Here is a 20255-nt window from a genome sequence, read left to right on the forward strand (position 1 = left end):
AGCAGGATCTCACTGTCTCCCTGCAAGCACCAGCCTGGTTCCACCTCAGCCCGACAGCCCAGCCCGCCCTCACCCCACTACACACGGACATCTCCAGCACCAGGTAACCACAGCCCGTGCTTCCCGGCAGTTTGGGTTCAGGCGAGCAGTACATTGATAGCTGCCGTAACCAGAATGGTGCAGTTCACTGTTGTACACTGTACAGCCGCTAATTAGTTTGTATTCATTCATTAGCCTTGGATTTCTCCCGCTCATTTGCAGCTCCTGCTTATGGATATGTCTAGCCCAGGAGGTCTCTTGTTTATTGCTAGCTGTGTTTTAGCTCTGTCTCATTCCACAATTATAGGGGAACCATTAGGTCAGGGCTTGAACTGGTGATTGAGCACCTGGTGAAGGAGAGTGGCTGGCCCTGGTAGCACATTTGCACCTGTGCTTCCCACGGGACCAGAGGGCTGGAGCCACCAGGGGGCTCACACAAGGGCCAGCCACTGAAGAGTGGCTATCTCTTGGACCTACGCTGCTTGGTGTAAAGGAGGGCTGTATAGCCAGAGAGCTCCTTCACCACTGGTGTGAGTTCAGCTCTTTTTATTTATTTTTGGTACATGACTGTTGAGTTACCTGCAAATACTTGGCCTGGTATGGCCAAGAACCTGTTAGAAGCAGTTTTGCTTCTTCATGACTGTGATCGTAAAAACAGTGCTTGTAAAAACAGCCTGGCTTTAGACAAGGTTATAAATAATCAACTGTAACTTCAGTATGGCACGTCATAATTGTATGTTGTAAAGTACGGACTAGCTAGTTTTATTTTAGATTGATTATTCAGGCCTGGAAACATCTGGCTGCCAGCGTCTGCAATTCATTGATGTTTCCAACTCGCTGTAGCTTGGGCTCATTTCTGTCCCCAACTAGTCACAGCTTATGCTATTAAAACTGTTAAAAACAAGACTTTAGACGAGGTTGTAAATCAATCACTGTTGTAATTGTAACGTTAATATCGAGTATCTCAGTTGTGTACTGTATAGACACTGACTAATTTAGTTTATACTTACAGACTAATTAGCCCTGGGCATCTCCAGCTTGCTGTGTCCCTGGTTCACAGGCAGCTCCATGCTTGTCTCCAGCTTGGCTGCATCTCCAGCTTGTGGACGTGTCCAGGAAGTCTCCTAAACTTCTCCAGTTCTATTTTGGCTCCAGGTAACTATGGCTCACGCTTGTTAAAACGGTCTGGGTCACAGAAGGTCACAAATCAATCACTGTCATAACTTGATTATTATTACTGAATGCCATAGATGGCATACATCGTGTAGACAGAGACTGGTTTTTGCATTTACTGATTTATTAGTTCTGGATGTGTCATTAGAGCTCACGCTTGTGGCAACAATCAGGGCTTTAGACAAGGCCGTAACTCAATCACTTCGCTCCCGGGCTCCCCCAGCTCCGCAGCCGCAGCGCAGCCCCGCCCACGGGTGGGAGGAGAGGAGGGAAGATGGCGGCCGCGCATGCGCATTGTGGTCCCAGCGCAGCCCCCGCGCCCCGGAGCTACGTAATGGCGGCGGCCGGAGGGGGCGGTTGGGAGCAACGCGGGCTAAAGCCCGGTGCGGCACCGGGCGCCTGACCTTGGTGAGCTTCCGGAGGCTCGTGTAGACCCCCTTTGCAAGCCTGTCCCGGTTCCTTTAGCATCCCACCGTGATTCCCTGTTTTCATCTCTTAAGGCTGAGGTGATGCCCCAGCATCTATCCCTGCCTGGCGTAGTACAGCACAGGACAGAAATTACAACGCACAAGGCAAAGGTTTGCCAGCATCACTGCATTTATTTTCCACTCTGGGGCACACCACGCTGATTCCACCACTGCACTGCTCTCCAAGCTATTGGCTGATGTTTAGGCACTTTTTTTAAGACATGAAAAAAAAAATTCCTATAGCCCAGGAAAAGAGGTGAAGTTTGCTCATGTGGTTAATTTGCACAAAGTGCTGTCAAGAGGCAAGGACTGGCTCCTCAGCTTCAACTGCTGCCAGTTCATCTCCAGTTCAGCGCATTGTCACCAGCTCTTCTGCTGAGGTAGGGTGGATAGCAACTGTGTTGTCAAAGTCAGCCTTGGTAGCTCCCATTTTGATGGCCACAGCGAAGCCCTGCAGCATTTCATCGCAACCCAGGCCTTGCATGTGCAGCCCCACCACCTTCCAGGAAGAGGCAAGAGGCCAGTGTGAGACCACACTCACAGCCAGGAGAGCACACCACCACCACTGATGGCCCCCCACAGGGACAGACAGCGGTGTTCCCAGCAGCGAGATCCCACAAGGGGACCTGCATCCTCCTAGGTGGGGTCGCCCCCATCCCCCTCCACTCACCTTCTCCTCCTTGCCAGCGCACACCAGCTTCATCACACACTTCACCTTCCTCTGGGTGACTGCATGGTACATGGGGGTGAATGAAGTGGAGTAGATCTTCACGTTGTCCTTCCCATGCACAGAGATAGCTTCATCTGCAGCAGAAGGCACCACACATCAGTTTCTCCATCCTGTTTCTCCACGCGAGCACCATCTTTTTAACACTTGCGTGCCTCTCTGCAGGTCCTCCATTCCCTACCTTCAGTGAGGCCCACGGTTCCAATGGGTGGGTGGCTGAAGACGACAGTGGGGATGTTGCTGTAGTCAAGCCGGGCATCTTGCTGGTTACCAAAGAGTCGATGTGCCAGCTTTCTCCCGGCCGCAATGGCCACTACAGAGAGGGACAGGGAACCTGAGGCATGGCTCTGCTGGGGGCTGAGGGGACAGAAGGCACCAGTACACACCTGGAGTCAAGAGGGCTCTACCACAGACATCTCCGATGGCATAGATCCCCTTTCTGGTGGTGTTCTGGAACTCATCCACCACCACATGGTTCTGCGCATCCACCTTCACGCCCTGCCAGGGGAACACCAGCCATGTTGACACTTAGGACCTTGCGGTCCTCACTGCAACGTGAAGGTCCGTGGATGGAGGAACTGAGCCTGGCAGAGATGTGCCAGACTTTTTATGGCACCAGGAAGCTCTGCAGCCTAAGGATGGCAATGGCCAAAGGGAAGGGGACACGTTTCTGTCTCACCACTTGGTCCAGGCACAGCTCCTGTGAGTTTGGTTCCCGCCCAATGGCCCACAGAAGGCAGTCCACGTCACGGATCACCCTCACAGCTGGCTTGTGGCCAGGCTCGCAGGATGTCACCTTCACTTCCAGCAAGCCGTTGGGGGACTTGGTGACAGCCTGGACCTGCAGGGGCAACCAGAGGCCATGGTGGGAAGGTGCTAGTAGGGTTGGTAAGCAGCCACCCTCGTTTGGGGTGCCACCCTGACCACCTCAGAATCGTAGAATCATAGAATCGCTCAGGTTGTAAAAGAAATTCCAAGATCATCAAATCCAACCTCACCACGTCCTCAGCAAGAGCACATACCTGCGTGTGCTTCCAGACATCAACTCCAGCATTCTCCAGCTCCTGCGTGCAGTTCGTGCTGATCAGCGAGTCAAACGTCCTCAGGACCTAGGCAGGGATTGTGTAGCCCTCTGAGGTCACAGCCCACACACTAGGGTGCTCGATGGACCTAGCCTACTTCCCTCTCCCTTCTGCCCGTTTTCTTGCCCCACTCTGTCACAAACAAGCTGGGACGCTTCTGCTTCAAGGTAAAGCATTTCTTTGTTTTTTTTAATCTTAGTTTGCTTTTTTCAAGCTATGACTCAACGAGAAGCTGAAGGAAGCAGGTCCCATGGCACGCACTGCTACAGAAAAGCTCTGCGTGCTCTGCAGCTGCAGGGGTGGGCTCAGCACTATGCCTCTGCTCTGCTTCCACCCACAGCTTCCCTGGCTGCCCTGCCAGAGACCTGTGGCTAGCTGGGATGTGGCAGCAATGGGAGGCACTGTGGGGCTGGCCAGCAGCAGTACCTTGTCCCGACGGATAAGCAAGGAGGACTTGGAACCCAGTGTGGAAAGGATCCCTGCTATTTCCACTGCGATGTACCCTGCACCAACAACCACGCTGTGCCTGCAGAGAAGCAAGAATGCCATGTGCACATATTTGGAACCTGAAATGCACTGGAAGCCTGGCAGCTTCTCCTGGGCCCAAGCCAAGTAGCTCATGTTGGGTGCCACCACAGTAGGAGCCTTGCAGAACAGCCTACGCAGCCTCCCGGGGCAGAGCTGAGAACAACCAGGCGATCAGCCAGAGCCACACAGAAGCCACCAAGCTCTGGGATTCACCTCCCCACTGCATCACCGTGATGGGAGATATCCCACCATACCTGGGAAGTTCCTCCAGGTCGAAGAACCCATCGCTGGTTATACCGAGGCTAGCACCTGCGAAGCAACACGGCCATTGTACCATGGATAACTGCAGGAAGCTTGCTGCAGCCACGTCACTTGCTCCCTGCTCACGTTGTGTGGGTACTCACCGGGAACTTCACAGTCACGAGGAACCAATGGGCGCCCACCTGTTGCAATGAGGATGTGAGGAGCCGTGTACTTCTTCCCATTGACTTCAATGGTGGGCTCCGGATCGGAGGTGAACTTGCCGTAGCCACGGATTATATCAATGCGAGCCTGTGGAGCAACAGCAGGGAGCCCAGGGATCGTGTCAGCAGCAGGTATAAACAGAACATACTTAGAAGGGACTGCTCTTGTGCCAGGCTCAGGGAGTAAAAGCATCCACACCTTGGCTACATTACTTTCATAGATGTCATTCAGGCGTCTCACATAAGCATCGCGCTTCTCTTTAATGGTTCTGGAAAGAGATGGAAGTTTATTGTCAGCACCAACTAATGAGCTCATCTGAAGCACTCTCACCACATGGCAAAGGAGATCCAAAATAAAGTGGCCGTGAGTAGCACGGCAGGCAGGTGCCCTCCCCACTGGGGCAGGCATCCAGTGCCGCCCAGCCCTCCTCCTCACCTCCAATTAAACTGGACGCTGGGTGTCTCGAAGCCATAGTCAGGATGGTCGTGGATGAACTCGGCGTGCACGGCCGCATTCCACATCACCTGCTCACACAGAGCACCCACTCAGTGCCCCGGTGTGGCAGGCTTCAGGATGAACCCGCTACACCCAGCGGGCACTTGTGGCTTCAGAAAAACTGCAAACAACCATAGGGCCCCGAGGTCTGCTGCAGCAGGCACCCGGCCACTGCACGGCCATGACCACCCTTTGTGTGCGAGGCGGTACAAGTAGCTGTGCTGGCCTGTGCCATGGGGACTATAGCTTGTCTGCACTTCCTGATGCCGTCCCTCCGCCACGACCAGCCCACGGGACAGGGATCTGGGTGCCCCAGGAAGGTGCGGTTGCGCAATGCTCTGCAAGCACGGCTTCCTCCCCACGCCCTCCTCCCGCAGGCTGTGCCCTGACCTCAGTGCAGTTATCTGCCTTTTACTCGGGGGCAGACTCAAAAAGCACCGCACCGAAAGGAACCCAGGACACAAAGATTGCAAACGCAACACCAACAAAAAAGCAGACTCACTTTTTTTGGCACGCACCCCACGTTGACCTAGGAGGGAAGAAGAACGAGTTGTTAGCATTAGTTGCAAGAAGTGATGCTCCGGCATCTAATTGCCCGGAGCCGGCAGCGAGAGCAGCCCACGCCCAGGGCAGCCGAGGCGGGCAGGCTCCTCGTGCTGTGTCATAGCCCTCCGCTCCCTCGGAGAAGAGAGCACGGAAGGTCGGCGGTGCTCTCGGTCCAAAGGTAGCGTACGAGAGACGAGCGAGCGAGCCGCTCGCCGCGTTCCAGCGGCGTAGATGGCCCCGCTCTCCGGGAAGCGAAGCGCGCCGCCGCCGCTTGTCCCCGAGCGAGCCCTCCCCGCCGTTACCGCATCCCTCGGGCCGCCGCCTCCGCCCGACTCACGCAGGTGCCGCCGAGGCGTCGCGGCTCCACCAGCGCGACGCGGACGCCCATCTCGGCCGCCCGGCGCGCCCCCGCCAGCCCGCCCGACCCGCCGCCCAGCACCAGCAGCTCGTACGCGGCCGCCGCCATGGCTCAGCCGCAGCCCGCCTGCCCTCCCGCCCGGCGCCGCCCCGGCCCGCCCCCCGACAGCGCAGCACCACGGCTCGGGCTGACAAGGGCGTTTATTGTTCAGGTAAAGCGAGCGGGAGAAGCGCGGCCGTGACAAGTACGCGGAGGCGGCAACAACACAGGACGGGAATCGAGCTAAAAAGGGAACGCTTTATTCCGTGTTATGACAACGTACTCCCAAAAGCAGGAATCGCTTCCCTTCTCCTAGAAGCGCACAACGAGGGGGGAGAAACGGGGGAAGGGAGGGCGGAAGGGGCCTTAAAGGCCAGCCGCCCTCGGCCGGGCCGCAGCCAGCCTGGTCTGCTCCACTTCAGGCGCTCGTCTTTCAATCAAACCAGGAGTGGTGGGGTAAAGAAGTTAGTGTGCATTTCCCTTAAAAATGAACTCCAAAACGCTAATTCATGCCAGTTAACATCTAGAACTAAAAATTTACAAAGAAGCATAAAAGGAGATGGAAGCGTTAAGAGTTACCTTTTCCTCTCTGAACAGTCCAGAAAAAAAAAAAAATAATGACTACAATACAGCAGGCAAACCGACTGTTGGACTGACTGGTATAGGATACATAGTGTTGGGAGGAATTCAGTCTCAAGTTGTGCTGAACGCTCTTCGTCCTCAGTATGGCACGTTTTGGTCCGTGATGGGGATTATAAGTAGAGACGAACCCCGATTTCTTACAGAAACATGTAAATCTTGATGCTCTTTAAAACGCCAGGTGTACTTCCTTCTACAAAGGTTATGAGAGGTTTATAGGAAGTAGTCTGGGGTACGACGGGTAACATGAGGCTCTCCACGACGAGGTGCTGGGTCAAACTGAAGGCTGCAGAAAACAAAGAGAAGGGGGGGTCATTTCTTTTCCACTCAGGGCAGTTTCCAATTCCACAAACACAAGACTTGCTTTCCTGCTGCTGTCACTTGATTTTCTCAGCTGCTTCCCACTGAAGCGTCCCAGATCTCCCAGAGGACGTACCGGGTCCCCTAACTGATGCCCAGCAGCAGGCAAACTCACCTGGTGGTAGAAATGCCGCTCACAGAGCAAACACAGCCTGGCTCTGCAGAAGCTCCAATAGTTCAGAACCAGGAAAAGGAGACAAAGCAATACCTCAGAAAAGCTTTAAAGAGCAGCTTAACTAGCTACTCTTTTAAAATACTTGGAGCCATTTGAACTAGCTTTTCATGAAAGGAGCCCTTAGCAAGGATCAGATGTCCCTCACAGTCTGGAACAGTTAGGCAGAACAGATTGAACCACATTACTCACAAGGAATATTTTAAAGTGTCATCTAATTCCATGATAGCGGCCTGGTTCCCACAGCGGTAACAGTAATTGGGCGCACTGAAAATGGTAACCACGTTTCGGTCGTGACACCAGTTATAACCCTGCCAGAAAAGAAGAGAAAAGAGGTCCCTGTTAAACCTCAACCCTCAGTCCACCTGGGTTTCCTCTTCCAGCCTCAAACAACTCAAGCCATTTGTGAAACAGCAGGTTTCTTACAGGTAGCTGCATTTTCAAAAGGCACTCCACAGTCTCAACGAGTGGTGTTTCCAAGCAGTGTTTGCCTAGCAAGAATAATTTAAGCCATTCTGCACAGACTGGCTACTTGCCACAAACGGCTTTGTCCGTTGTGTACCATCATACGAGAAGGAAAACCAGAGTTCAGGTGAACCCTCGGCTTTCATTCACCACGACTGAGAACTTGCCAGTTCACTTGGAAGGGAACTCTAACACACTCCGCTGCTTACAAGACCTGCTTGAACTAGATGTAAAAATAAGTCTGCTCCATTGACCCACTAGGCATTTTTCCATCAGGACACACAAGAACAGATTAGCAGCAGCCAAAGTTAGGGCTTAATCCCCATCACATCTGACTGCTGTGTACTACAGGGCAGCCTGTTTAATACAGCACATAAGAAGATTATTACTTCCACAAATGGAGCATGGCAGGGTCTCTTTGTCAATGTACTGCTTTACAGAGCAGGTCAAAGCACATCCTTTTACATCGCTTGTTGCTTTCAAGTGATTAAAATCCCTCTTAGGAACTTACCTGCCCAGCCTTATGTGTCAGCTTGTGCAAATGCACCAAAAGAGACAAGAATTTACATCTACCTTTCTTTTCTTTTTGCCTGCCCAGCACCAAGTGTTTGCCCTACCTCCATGACGAGTTGGTGAGCACGGGAGACCAGTGTAAGACCATTGGCATGATTAAAAGTTTCAGAAATGTCCTGCCCAAACGTGTAGCCAGCACCACGTGGAGATATACCCCAGCCACCACGATCATCTGGATCCGACCATAACAGATCACACATTGGACCCTTGAAAAAAGGTGAGCATTCATCATTAGCTTTCACTGTGCTTACAAAATAGTTATGAAAATATATCTTTAAAAATGTATTTACAATAAAGTCTGCCTGCCCATTCTCTGTATAAACCACATATGTTTATGTAACAACAGCTCATTATTACATGCACAGTCAACATCCTTTCCTGAGAAAGGAATACGCATACAGCTGAGAAGGAGCCCTTGCTACCAGAGAGCTGTGTGCCTCCTCCACCACACACACCGCTTCCATCTCACCTGACCTTGCCAGGGCCGCAAAGATGTGCGGAGCAAATCTGCATTCTGATCCTGACTCTCGCAGTAAAATAAAGGCCAAGTGGGAAAGTATACGTGCAAGTCCAAGGATGCACAAAGGGTTCAATTAGTGCCAGCCAACTTGTAATAAATTAAAGGAAAGGAAGCTACCCATGTAGGCTACAAACTAATTGAGAGATCGATGGTTAATCTTCAGCAGCTCTCCTAGCAGGGTATTAAGCATGTCCTTTCATCTGCTGAATTGCTGTCCATTGGATTTTATGTATTCACCAATCTGCTGGTAGGTATCTTTTAGCAATCATAAATGAAACTCAGCAGCTTTTCTGGCTGAACTATTAAGAAACTAAGGGGCACTACAAACTTTATCGTACTTATCCAAGCCCTCTGCTGTCTCCCATCCACTGATCCAAGCTACGTGGTAGGGATCACACACAGAGGTCCTCAGGAAATTCAGATTTCAGTGAAAACATTCAGCATAAGATGGTAGAAAGACTGTGAAAACCTTACAGCAACAAACCAATGATCACCGTCTGTGTACAATCAGAAGCCCTCTCCTAATTCTGGGAGCAATTCAAACAGCTTATTTCACGTTTTCAGACATCTTAGGCAGACCTCACTACACTGTTTCTGCTCCTGTACCATTTCAGGACAAGCAGTCTGTTTTCACTGGGGGATAACTGAGACCATCTATAAGCTCCAAACACTCTAACAAAGCAGAGCTATTTGCTAGCCTGGGAGCTCAGAAGGTGGTTTTCTTCAGTCCAACTGACACTCCCCAGCTGTCCCACGTGGGATTCCTGCACATGAGAATGTCCTATGGGCTCCCTCTGACTTTGTCAGCCTCCCCAGAAGAAACAGGGTAGCAATGAACAAGGTGAAAACAAGGAACTGGCTGGGGAAGAGGGGTAGTGCCACTACAGCTTTGTGTGGTGATGGCTGGTTCACGAGGAAGTCTGCAATGAGGTACTTTCCCTTGCCAATATGACTGAGTCAGCATGACAGTAAGAAAATCTGCGTTTCTGTGAAAGCAAACCCCACAGCTCTCCTGCAGATTGCTGTAATCAAAGCACGACTTGGGTGTGTTTTAACCAAACGAACTTTCATCTGCTCTAGCTTTTACTGAGGCGGTAATCTTCTGCGTAACAGTATGCCTCACTGTGTAAATGGATTTCTGCACGACTGTATGTTTGCAATGACCAGATACCTGAACTGTCATGCACCTAGTTTCCCATTACCTCATGTGGAACTTCCTGCAAGCGGTCCAGAGCCCTGATATGATCCAGTGTATCTATGGATGGAGAGAGGCCACCGTGGAGACAGAATATCTGTTGCAGAAAAAAGAGCAATCCATTAAATGCATTTTTGCTATGGGAAGACTAATCAAAGAACAGGTTAAAACCCTCTGTTTCTTAGTCAGTTACAATGGTCCACCCTCACAGTGGAGAAACCAACTAATTGCCTGTGATGGAAACGAAGCCAGAGGGCTGCACACTGCATACTAATATTGGAGTAACAAAGGTACTGTGCCTTTAGCATCGCAGCAATACAACTTGCACGTGACAGATCATAAGGGGATTCTCACCTGCTGCACAGTCCTTTAAATAAACACTATCTGCAATACTCTGCCATTCTGCAGGCAGCAGAGGTCTTGCTGCACCATCAACTTGTATTAGTACCTGACCAAATTCTTCCCAAAACCCACAGTAGACTCTGTCCACAAGCTAAGACAGCTCGTTTGAGACTGTTCATGTATGGGTCAGACAGCACAGGCTGCGTTGCACTACAAAACAAACGGTTGTGTTTACCCGAGGCAGGAAAGCTCACCTGGCCATCTACTAGAGCTGTAAGTGGAAGGTAATCAAACAGATCTGTGAAATACTTCCAGACGTTGGCGTTGCCGTATTTCCGCAGACACTCATCGTAAAAGCCATACACTTGTGTAATTTGTCTGCTTTCGTGATTTCCTCTCAGTATTGTAATGCGTTCTGGGTAACGCACCTGTTGGCCAAAAAAGGAGCAAAAAAAAAGAAAAGCAACTTTTCTTTACTACAAGACCTAAAATGTGTGCAGAAATACTAACTAGAAGCTCCCAGCTGCAGGCAAGCACTCAGGTCCATTAACACACTCCAGCTTGCACCCATTTTGCTCAAGCCAACTGCTGCGTCACGGGGGAGCAATTCTTTCATATCCCCTCAAAAGCACAGCTCTGCCCAAGGTCATCACAACACAGTTGTCCAGCCATACCTTTAATGCTACTAGCAGGGTCACCGTTTCCACCGAGTAGTAGCCTCTGTCCACGTAGTCTCCCATGAACAGGTAATTTGTGTCCGGAGACTTCCCACCGATTCTGAAGAGTTCCATAAGATCGTGGAACTGCCCGTGGACATCCCCACAGACGGTGACGGGGCAGCGTACCTCCTGCACATTTGATTCTTTTGTGAGAATTTCTTTAGCCTAGCAAAAGAAAAACAAAAAAAAAACAGCAATGCAGGAAGCTCCTCCGCTGGCAGGTGCAGAAATTATTCACCGTGTTTGCACTGGAAGTTCAGTTTCCCTCTAATAGAGAAGGAAAGAGCTTGTTGAATAAGCAAAGTGCATTTTAGAAACCGTTGTGCAAGAAGACAAGGTGGGTACCATGAAGCCTGGACTCGTAGATTTCACTGCATCATGTATGACAATAAACAAATTCAAACAAGTAAATGAACTAGTTAATTCTTAACCTCTCCTGAAATTAAGGAGTGTGAATTTCATGACTTAGTGTTGCATACAACTTCAATCACTGTTGGGCTTCATCCACAAAACCTCTGCTTTTTCCAGTCATTTTTGAAGTGCATGCAATGACCGCAAGTGCCATTGCAGTGGTTCACTAGCGCCACGTGCAGATCTCATCTCCTTAAGCACAACCACTTCGTCTGAAGCACACCAGTCCATTTGATTGATAGATTTCTGGTTCAGAAGAGCTCAGAAGGTCGATTCATCTAAAGTATGTGAACTACAGCAGCACAGGGACTCCAGTCTGACTGCCAAAGCCAAGTGCTACTTGGCTTCATGATGCCTAGCAGCTTTACCTCAAGAACCACAGCTGTATCAGTGGCCATCTCACGTCCTGTCAGCATGATTTCTGTGGGAGGCTTGTGTGAACAGGGTTTGGTCAGTCATCTGGCAGCCTGCTGTCAGGGCAGGAACACCCGAGGAGACTGCACACATTGCCCAGGCAACTACTACGGTTTTTGAAAAACTTGGTTTGCAAAAGCAAGGGTAACACTAGATACTACTTCATACTTACACCAGCAGTAAAACCACGGCCTTCGAGGCTTCTTTGAGAAGTTATCTGACTTGCAATGACAGACAGGCTCTCTGCTCCTGACGCGTTTTAGCCTGACTGCCACCCACGTTACTGCTTTCCATCCCACGCAGCCACGTGGAACCACGTGCCTCGCCACCTTCGCTGGCAACGAGGCAGCAGGCTCACATCTCTTTTCTGCAAGCCCTGACAGCTCATCTTCACCGCCTTCATCCTCTGGCATCCCTCGCGCTTCCTCCCCCCATCACTGCACACCCAGGAGCCAAGCGTGCCACCCGAAAACCAGGATTTGGCAGGAACAGGCGTGCGCCATGGAAACAGCCCTGCAAGCAGCACATTTGCTCCGCATCTACCAAGCCAGCACATCATCTGAGCAGGGCTGATGTTAAGCAAGGCTGAACGTGACGAAGCAACCCGCCTGGCAGAAAAGCTGGGCACTACTGTGGCACTTCTCCTCGCAGAGGGGGAGGGTTCCTTCTTGCTGAAGTTACTGAGGAAAAGCAGCATTCCTAAACCTCACCTGTACTAAACTGGCACCAACCTCAGTGCATACGCAAGAGGCACTTTTCTAGCCCGGGGCACTCGCTCCCTGCCAAATTTCCAGTTCTCCTCCAAGTTGAATTTAAATTCTTCTGGAGCAACTATCTGCTTCCTGGCTATAACCAACTGGCAACAAAACGACTACAGATGGAGGGAAGGCATTCCTGGATTTAGTCATCTCTTTCTCTGCACCCAGCAATTCCTATGCTAATTGCAGCCACGTAATGCAGTAATGTAGCCTACCTGCATTACTTATTCTAGTTGTCAAATACCATGGTTGTTTTTGCTGCCTCCAGTTTGTCAGCTGATACAGATCAGAGCTCCTGGCACATATGCAGCACAGAGAGCACCCGCAGGCAGGCTCAGTCAGATTTGGACAGAAAGGACAAAGGATCACCCGTGCAGAACAGTCACTCGCAGGTGACAGTTTGGCTGCTCACCATGTCCCTTTGCTTAGGATGAGTTAGATCCCACGTATCACGTGGTAAGAAGCTGCTTCCTGAGGACACCCACCCTCAGCAGGCTCCCTGAGCACATCTGTCTTCACATTTGAGTGTTCAGTTGCCTTGCTTCTTACATATTTGGAAAAAAAAAACACCCTAAAACTGGCTTGACTAGTGCCCAGCATGCCACCTGCACGGCATGTAACCAGAGGGATGTGACCCCAGTTCTCAGAGACATTCTGCACACTGACTCGATGATGTGGCGTCCACTTTGCAGTTCTAAATGGATTGTGAGCTGCTGAGCACACTGCATCTCAGCGCAACAGTCATTCATGAATTCTTCCTGTTCATACCTTTAAAAGCACCTACGGTACCTCTGGAGAGCTTCGGCCCTCAGAGGGCAATGGAAAATGCAGTCACAAAACACCTGCTCTGTGTTCTGACATATGTCGCATGAAGCAAGAGATGGGGCTTCACTGTAAACTAGAGTTGGATGAACCACAAAAGGTGCTGGGTATTTTCTGCCTTCTTGTACTGCGAGTACTGCTCCTTTCTCGGCTGCGGGAAAAGACAAGGTCTTCATGCTACTGGGAAAAAGACACAGGGCACGATACAGATAGGCATACCTGCCAGTGCCCCAGTCCCACGTGTGTATCCTGGGAACAAATACAGGTCGAGAAGCATTCAAGAAACAGAGGACAGCACCTTTTCTGCATGATCACCCTGAATGCTCATGTTAAAAACATTCTGGGAAGGTGGGCCAGCATAACACCTGAAACACTGTTACTTAGGAGAATCCAGAAATTTCTTATCAGGAGAGAGGAGGAGCTGACAGCTCAAGAGCAGCAGCTCCATAAACTGCCTACCAGCTGTTACTGTTTAGCCTATTTTAGCTTAATTTGTAGATGTATGTGAAAAAAAAGTTTGTCACTTGAACACTGATTGGGAGCTGAGTTGACCACAGAAGTTTGCCCTCAAATGATTTTCTAAGGCAATTCAAGATCTTTAAAATCTTAATTATCATTAAAATTTTCCCAAGAACAGCTGCAATTAATCGGTTAATTCTGGTCGCTCACACCACTGTGCAGAGCTAACACTACAACAAAAAGGCTTACGGTAATAGAAGCAGTGTCACAAAGGAAGAAATTCTGATGTGAATTAGCTGCCCAGCATTACTGTCATTTACTTACGAAGGCTGTAAAATAACTATTAAGTCATTTTTAGTTACATTTGTCTTGGCTACCATTTGCTAGCACATCAGGTTCCTAACCACGTCCCCCACATGTTTTGAATTAAAGCCACTCTCCAGATAAGAATGAATAGAAGTAACTGTGGCAGAAATGCTAAGTCATGGCTTAAAGCAGTGACTGAGCACCTGGTGGGAAGGCAAGGCCAGCACAGGGGAGCTCAGGTGCGTGCAGTGTACCTGAGAGACCAGAAGGAGCAGAGCCAGGATCCACCCCTACCCAGACCTCACGTAAGGGTTGGCAGTGGAGTTCTTTGCTGTAGCCTAGGACTGTGCCACTCTGCTGTTACTGCTGTACTTTCCATCACATTATATCATTTCAGCATTACAGTAACAAAAACCTCTTTCTCTTAAGTAGGCATAATATTTAGTATCTGCCCTCAAAATTTTTCTGAAGAGTAGGTTATTGGTTGGCTGTGAGTTTGCCAGTCATCTTAGCTCTCCTCTCTTTCCCAGTAGACTGGAAGACAAGGCTGTCTGCCATACCAGCCCCTAATCTGCACAGACAGATGCTGGAGGACAAGTCCCAGTATTTTACTGCATTGTCACTGTATGAGCAAACCTAACAGTCTCAGGATTTGAACACAACCTCTTAAAGCACTGCTCTGAAACAAGAGGTCCTCCACGGGCCCTGACACTACCATCAGGATCACTAGGAGACTAATCCCCCTGTGAGAGGCTTAACGATCAAACACACATCAACTCTCATACTGCTTGGATTTGTCTGTGAGATTCGTGTAGGCTGACTCCCCATCAGTGAGGGGATTCACATCTATCCAGAAGGCAGATTTTCAATGGCAGGCTTTCCCCAGAGAATAAAAGAGACCCAGGCACCCGATTAACATGTAAGATCCTTTGAGAGCACAGAAACACAGCTCCTTCTTGAAGAATCACTCACTGCACCATGACCTCACTTGGACTGTTGGAGACCCCTACTTCAAGTATCAGAGAAACCAGGTATGGAGTTTCTCATTTAAATCTGCCAGTTGCAATTAACCAAACTAGAGCATCAACAGACTCAGAGATGCCTCGGCAGCTTTGTTTGACAAGAGCCAGCTGGATACTCCCCAAATGGGAGGGGAGCTGGAGTGGCAGAGCTGCCCTGCCCTTCAATAGCAGGGGGCACCCTGCAGCCCCAACAGCAACACTGACTCCCAGCGTTGACGTGTGGTCCTCGAGCCATCCAGGCCAGTATGCTTCATGACTTTAGAGAGAAAATACTGCTGACTGTGATCCAACGTAACACTCTCAGAATGTCACGGTTTGAATGGCATCCAGGATGCTGTTTGGCTTCATCACTCGTGCTAATTTCACCGATTACTGCAGAAGAGCCTACGAGCTCATTCTATTAAAATGGTTCTTAGGCAAAATGATCTCAGAGGGCAGAAATGTCATAGGTGCATGCCAACAACAGCGGCACTCTCTAAAGTACCAACTGGCTCCTTCTGCTCAGCTTGAAGAAATCGGCACGCTGTTACCATTCAATAACTGGACAAGAAACACAGGTCTTCATTAGCCATCAGAATCCTCCTCCCACCACTTCACAACACAGAGCTCCCAAGCTGCGCGCAGCCATAAGTCTCTAACCCCCTCTTAGACGTACGAAGACCAAGGATGGAAAAAAGGAAGCTACAAAGAAATAGATGGTTACAGATCGTTGTTGGCTCTGTTTAAGAAACAGCCTCTAATTTGATTTTCTTTATGCCATTTCTTATTATCTTGATGAAAAACTGTTATATCTAGGATAGCTCTCAACTCCCTCATCAGCAGAATTAATTTGTTCACTTGACTTGAATCTCAAATCAAAAAGCATTTAAAGCTTCTCATGTCCAACCTTGAGAGCACTTACTGTGAAATGAGTCCATCTCCTCAGTCTTCCAGTCTGGCTTTAGCTGCTCAAAGTGCAGGTTATGAGGGGCAGCAGTACCCACACAAGATCAAAAGGAGTTCCATGCTGAAGTGCTACCCTCCTGTCAGTACCCAAGTTCAAAACCAGCACAGCTATTGTACAGGTGCAAATTTGAAAAGCTTTCTGAGAGAAGGACTTCCATACCCAGCGTGAGCCTAGCATCTCCAATCCTTTCCTCATTACCGCCTGTCAGGCCAGCACGTGAAACTATCAATGATACACACAGGCAAGTCTGGGACTCTTTTTGTTTTTGTATCCCACGTTTTCGCATAACATTTTCAGGGTGTTTTTGTCGTTTATTATTACTACTTTTCACTTCAACTACTTAATCCTATTTACTAATTAAAACCTGAAGCAAGAGTTACTATTGTATTTGACCAGAGAAGGACGTTAAGGATTTCTCCAAGTGTTATCTCAGGGAAACAAACCAAGTTTGTTGTCAGAGGTGCAGATCAGTTACCAGCACAACCAGACAGCTAGATGTGGTGATAGCTTACGTTCATTTCCAAGAAAACATGCTGTGCCTCACAGGTCCACATCCTACCTGTCATTTTGGAGGACTGGCATCCCCTTCACCTGCAACTGCGCTTCCAACTCAGCACCTCTGCCTACTCGCTGTGCAGCCAGAGCTCCTTCATTAATTATCAAAGCCAGAGAAGAAGGGAAATATTTTTTTTTAATAACAGCTTGTTGGTTGGAACAACAATTTGGAACTCTTGCTGTTCTGAACTGCAAATATATTCTTTCAGGCTCTTCAGCTGGACTTCACACAAGGCAGCACAGCCACAAGGAGCTCGCTCACTCTTCGAGGCATCTACATTTCAAGGCCCTTCTGTTGCTCCCTGCTGCAGCACCAGCCCTCTTCACAACTGTCACAGCTGCGTGAGTAGAGAAAAAGCCGTAAAGCAAATGGACATTTCCAACATGGGTAAAAAACAGAATGGGAAAAAGGAAATAAGAGGCCTATGTGCACCCAGACATTAGGCAGGGCCGCTGGTAAAAGCATTCGCCAGGCAGCCACAGCCTGGAGTCCTAGAGAATCTCTGCCTGTGGCACTCAGACAGCTCCTACCTTTTGAAGGGCACTCTTAACATGTTACGAGGTGGTGGTATATACCCTCTCTGCTGTTCAGATCTATTGCTGTGGCAGCCTACTAAAGAAAGACTTGAGAGAAAGAAGTAGTGGCAGCTTCTGAAAACTGTCAATGAGGTGTTTAGCCACTGGCCAAAATGCAAGGAACAGGCACCAGAACAGATCAAATGCTTCTGGAAGAAGTCAGTAAGACACAGGTAGCAACATGACAGCACAAAACCGAGCTCACTATCAGCAGTACAAACAGAACAGGGAACGATGAACTAGCTGCCAGGCACACGAGGCAGAGTGCTTATCAGCTGATCTGGTGCACGGCAATGGTCCCTGCTGTCAGTGAGGTAGGAAACAAAACAGAGGACAGTCTTAGCTTCTCTGTTGTGAAGAAAACTCCTTCAGCTCTTTGGCCTTGTCACAACTCATCAATTCAAAAAAATCCTACCTCAGCCATAGGCTGCAGCTTGGAGAGGTGTGAATGCACACAGGCATTAAACTCCTCAGACTAAAGCCACCAAGACCTATCTCCTGAAAGGAAAAAAGGCTCATGGCAGCTTGCGCTACGCACACCCAACCAAAGGAACATAGAGCAATCCGAAACAGCAAATTACATCGTGCCTCCGATGGTTCCCTTCAGCAACACGTAAGCCCCTCGGCCCCCCTCCATCCCCCTTCGCACGTCACAGGTTCCTCCACGGCTGTGGGGCGACGCCCGCCCGGCTCGGGGCCGTTCAATACCCGATGCGGGCAGCCACCACCGAGACACAAACGAGCCCGCCTCCTCCCGCCCACAGCTCCGTGCCCCAGCACGGCCGTTTTCGGTACGCGCGGTCCCAACGCCAGCCTCCCCGCTTCCCCCCGCCTCACCTTCTCGCAGAGGCTGCGGACCTGGCTCTCGCTCAGCTGCCGGCACTCGTTCAGTTGCTCGATCCACTGGTCCAGCTCCTTGGCGAAACTCTTCTCCTCCATGGCGGCGCTGCCGGCCGGGGCCGGGCCCCCCCCGCACTGGGTGCCCGCGAGGCCCGGGCCCGCCTGAGGCTGGCGGCGCAACAGCGGGGGCGCGCGGCCTGCTGCGCTCCCCGGAATGGCGGCCCCCGGCCCTGCGCACTTCCGCCCGCCTCCGCCCCCGCCCGCACTTCCGGTCCACCACCGCGCGTGCGCGGGGCTGAACGCAGTGCCTTGGTGCTCGCCGCCCGCCTGAAGAGGGGGTGCGGTTTTGGGGCTCGGGGGTGCTACCGTCCTCTTGTAGGGGCCGTAGACTCTCAGGACGTCGCCTGGCGGAGAGCAGAGCCGGCCCAGCGGAGCTTAAGGCGCCGCAGGGAGCGCGGGGCCGCGTGCCTCTCCGCAGAGGAGTTCCTCAGCACGTGCTGTTCCTTTGCGATGCCGTGCAGTGACGCAGTAAGGCTGTCCCGTCTTTTGGCTCGCTCTGGTAAGCGTTCAACCACGCCAGGGGTTGTAGTGTCCGATGCAAGCGTGAGCAGAGCTGGTGCGCGCGTGCCCCTCACGGCCAGCTCTTAATTCACTACCGAAGAGCAAACATTTCTGCATACTGAAGTCCTCTAATTTTCAGTGTGTTTTGGGCTCGAGTTTCAACGTTCTCCTTGTTCTTAATAACACTGACAGACGGCATGCAACTTCCTCAGTTCCTGTGGGCTGAAACAGAGTTGCTGAACTTCTTTCCCTGAGGTCAAGTTAGAAATCCAAGGATTTATAACACCATGCACTTTTAGTGAACTTTCTAACCAGAAATACATCTAGCAAAGTAAAAGGGAGCAATATATTTACAAAAACATTTTTTTGATTGCTCCTCAGAGTCCTCTGCCATTTCTGTACTCACAAAAGATGTTTTTTGTGATCTTTGAACAGCTTGGAAAAACTCAGCCAATAGAGCTCCTGAACCTCACTAGGCTGCTGAAACCCACTGGGACTCCCATGCTATCACACCAAAAAGGAACCCTGAGAAGATGTTAATTCTCAGTCTTATAAACTAAGACCTAAGCAACGAGATAGATAAAGCATTTATAATGCTTCCACCCAGCCCTCAGTGTTGACACCAGGGGCAGTTTAACTTCAGCCCCAGTGCAGTACCCACCTTGAAGGTGTTTCCCACCCAGACCTGATGACTCCATGCGGTATTGAGGCTGACAGTGATGTGCTAGAAAGAGGTATGCACCAGGAGGAGTCCACCCAGCTCCTCTACAGGGTCCTGCTGGTGCAGTATTCTCTCCAGCACTCCTGTATTTCCCCTCTGCAAATCACCCTTGGCAAGAGACAGCCTTGCACCCCTCTTCTGCAGTGCTTCTGTTGAGTCTCAGCACCCTGGTGACAACACTGGGAGAGGCAGTAACAAGGTTGCACTTCAGGGAGCACCAGAAACAATCTGAGGAAACAAATATGCATTATTTGGAGCAGTGTAAGGGTGCTTGGCCCTCCCAGGGACTGAGCAGATCTTGCTGCGACCCTTTTAAGGCTACAGAGAGATAACAGGGCATTTTGAGGAGCAGAAACAGGCACTGCTGTTCCTTTCATTTCATCTACTCACAGGCTGGAACCTATACCTGAAGATGCATGGGAAAACAGGTTTGCAACCCCTTGCAAGCGCTGCTTTCCTTTGTACAATCTCTAGTAACCAATGCAAATGCCTCGTTAATGCACAGCATTGTAAAACCAAGATGGCATTGTCTGCCTTTCCAAGGAGGAAGAAAAGATACTGCTAAATCTCCTCCTGTGAACATCATTAGATGGCCACAGCTTTTGGCTGCTGTTTTCATTGAGCTCATCACCATAAATCATTTCATTCTCAAATGTAAAATGCCAACATGAGAAATTACTTAACCTCAAGAAATACATGAATAACAACTATCTCTTACCTGTTAAGTGTACTGAAATGTAATGATTCCTCTGTTGTGCACGTTCATTTCAAATGGTGTAATTATCAAAGGCTGGTGAACTGGTAAAAGAGGACATAAGATTGAAAAACCCTGGGGAAAAGAATGTGAGATAACCAAGAGAAGCAAATTTATACTCTGGGTCTTAGCTAAAACTATTGTCCCTCACAGGAAGACGTTTCCCTGTCTCACTCACAGGAAGCACCCACGTGGGAGATACTGTA

General features: G+C 50.0%; 2 protein-coding genes across 2 annotated transcripts; both read right to left on the reverse strand.

The window, feature by feature from the left end:
* Nucleotides 1-1791: 1791 nt before the first annotated feature.
* GSR (glutathione-disulfide reductase) lies at nt 1792-6029 on the reverse strand. Its single transcript, XM_065736455.1, has 13 exons — nt 5860-6029; nt 5479-5505; nt 4917-5005; nt 4680-4749; nt 4421-4568; nt 4271-4325; nt 3915-4014; nt 3429-3515; nt 3086-3247; nt 2793-2904; nt 2588-2719; nt 2350-2483; nt 1792-2178 (listed from the first exon to the last, which is right to left on the reverse strand). The coding sequence occupies exons 1-13, from the start codon at nt 5986-5988 to the stop codon at nt 2029-2031; spliced, it is 1395 nt and encodes a 464-aa protein (XP_065592527.1). The 5' UTR covers nt 5989-6029; the 3' UTR covers nt 1792-2028.
* Nucleotides 6030-6157: 128 nt separating this feature from the next.
* On the reverse strand, nt 6158-18156 carry PPP2CB (protein phosphatase 2 catalytic subunit beta). Its single transcript, XM_065736465.1, has 7 exons — nt 18011-18156; nt 10860-11069; nt 10440-10613; nt 9851-9940; nt 8173-8334; nt 7283-7401; nt 6158-6844 (listed from the first exon to the last, which is right to left on the reverse strand). Exons 1-7 carry the CDS (start codon nt 18110-18112, stop codon nt 6772-6774), a joined length of 930 nt encoding a protein of 309 aa, XP_065592537.1. The 5' UTR covers nt 18113-18156; the 3' UTR covers nt 6158-6771.
* Nucleotides 18157-20255: the final 2099 nt, after the last annotated feature.

Source organism: Cyrtonyx montezumae, unplaced genomic scaffold (genome assembly GCF_038088225.1).
Source record: "Cyrtonyx montezumae isolate F1298 unplaced genomic scaffold, pur_monq_1.0 scaffold_2, whole genome shotgun sequence".
In the NCBI taxonomy this organism is placed as follows: Eukaryota; Metazoa; Chordata; class Aves; order Galliformes; family Odontophoridae; genus Cyrtonyx; species Cyrtonyx montezumae.

What these genes read in the sequence shown, in the direction of transcription:
- PPP2CB (XM_065736465.1), bottom strand. Translation starts at nt 18,112, where the DNA reads ATGGAGGAGAAGAGTTTCGCCAAGGAGCTGGACCAGTGGATCGAGCAA. An exon ending in TCCGCAGCCTCTGCGAGAAG is followed by an intron (nt 11,070 to 18,010) that starts GTGAGGCGGGGG and finishes TTCTTTTGCTAG; the next exon opens with GCTAAAGAAATTCTCACAAA. An exon ending in TGCAGGAAGTTCCACATGAG is followed by an intron (nt 8,335 to 9,850) that starts GTAATGGGAAAC and finishes CCTTTTTTCAAG; the next exon opens with GGTCCAATGTGTGATCTGTT.
- GSR (XM_065736455.1), bottom strand. Translation starts at nt 5,988, where the DNA reads ATGGCGGCGGCCGCGTACGAGCTGCTGGTGCTGGGCGGCGGGTCGGGC. An exon ending in TGGGGTGCGTGCCAAAAAAA is followed by an intron (nt 5,006 to 5,478) that starts GTGAGTCTGCTT and finishes CTGTGTGAGCAG; the next exon opens with GTGATGTGGAATGCGGCCGT. An exon ending in AACCGTGGGCCTCACTGAAG is followed by an intron (nt 2,484 to 2,587) that starts GTAGGGAATGGA and finishes CTTCTGCTGCAG; the next exon opens with ATGAAGCTATCTCTGTGCAT.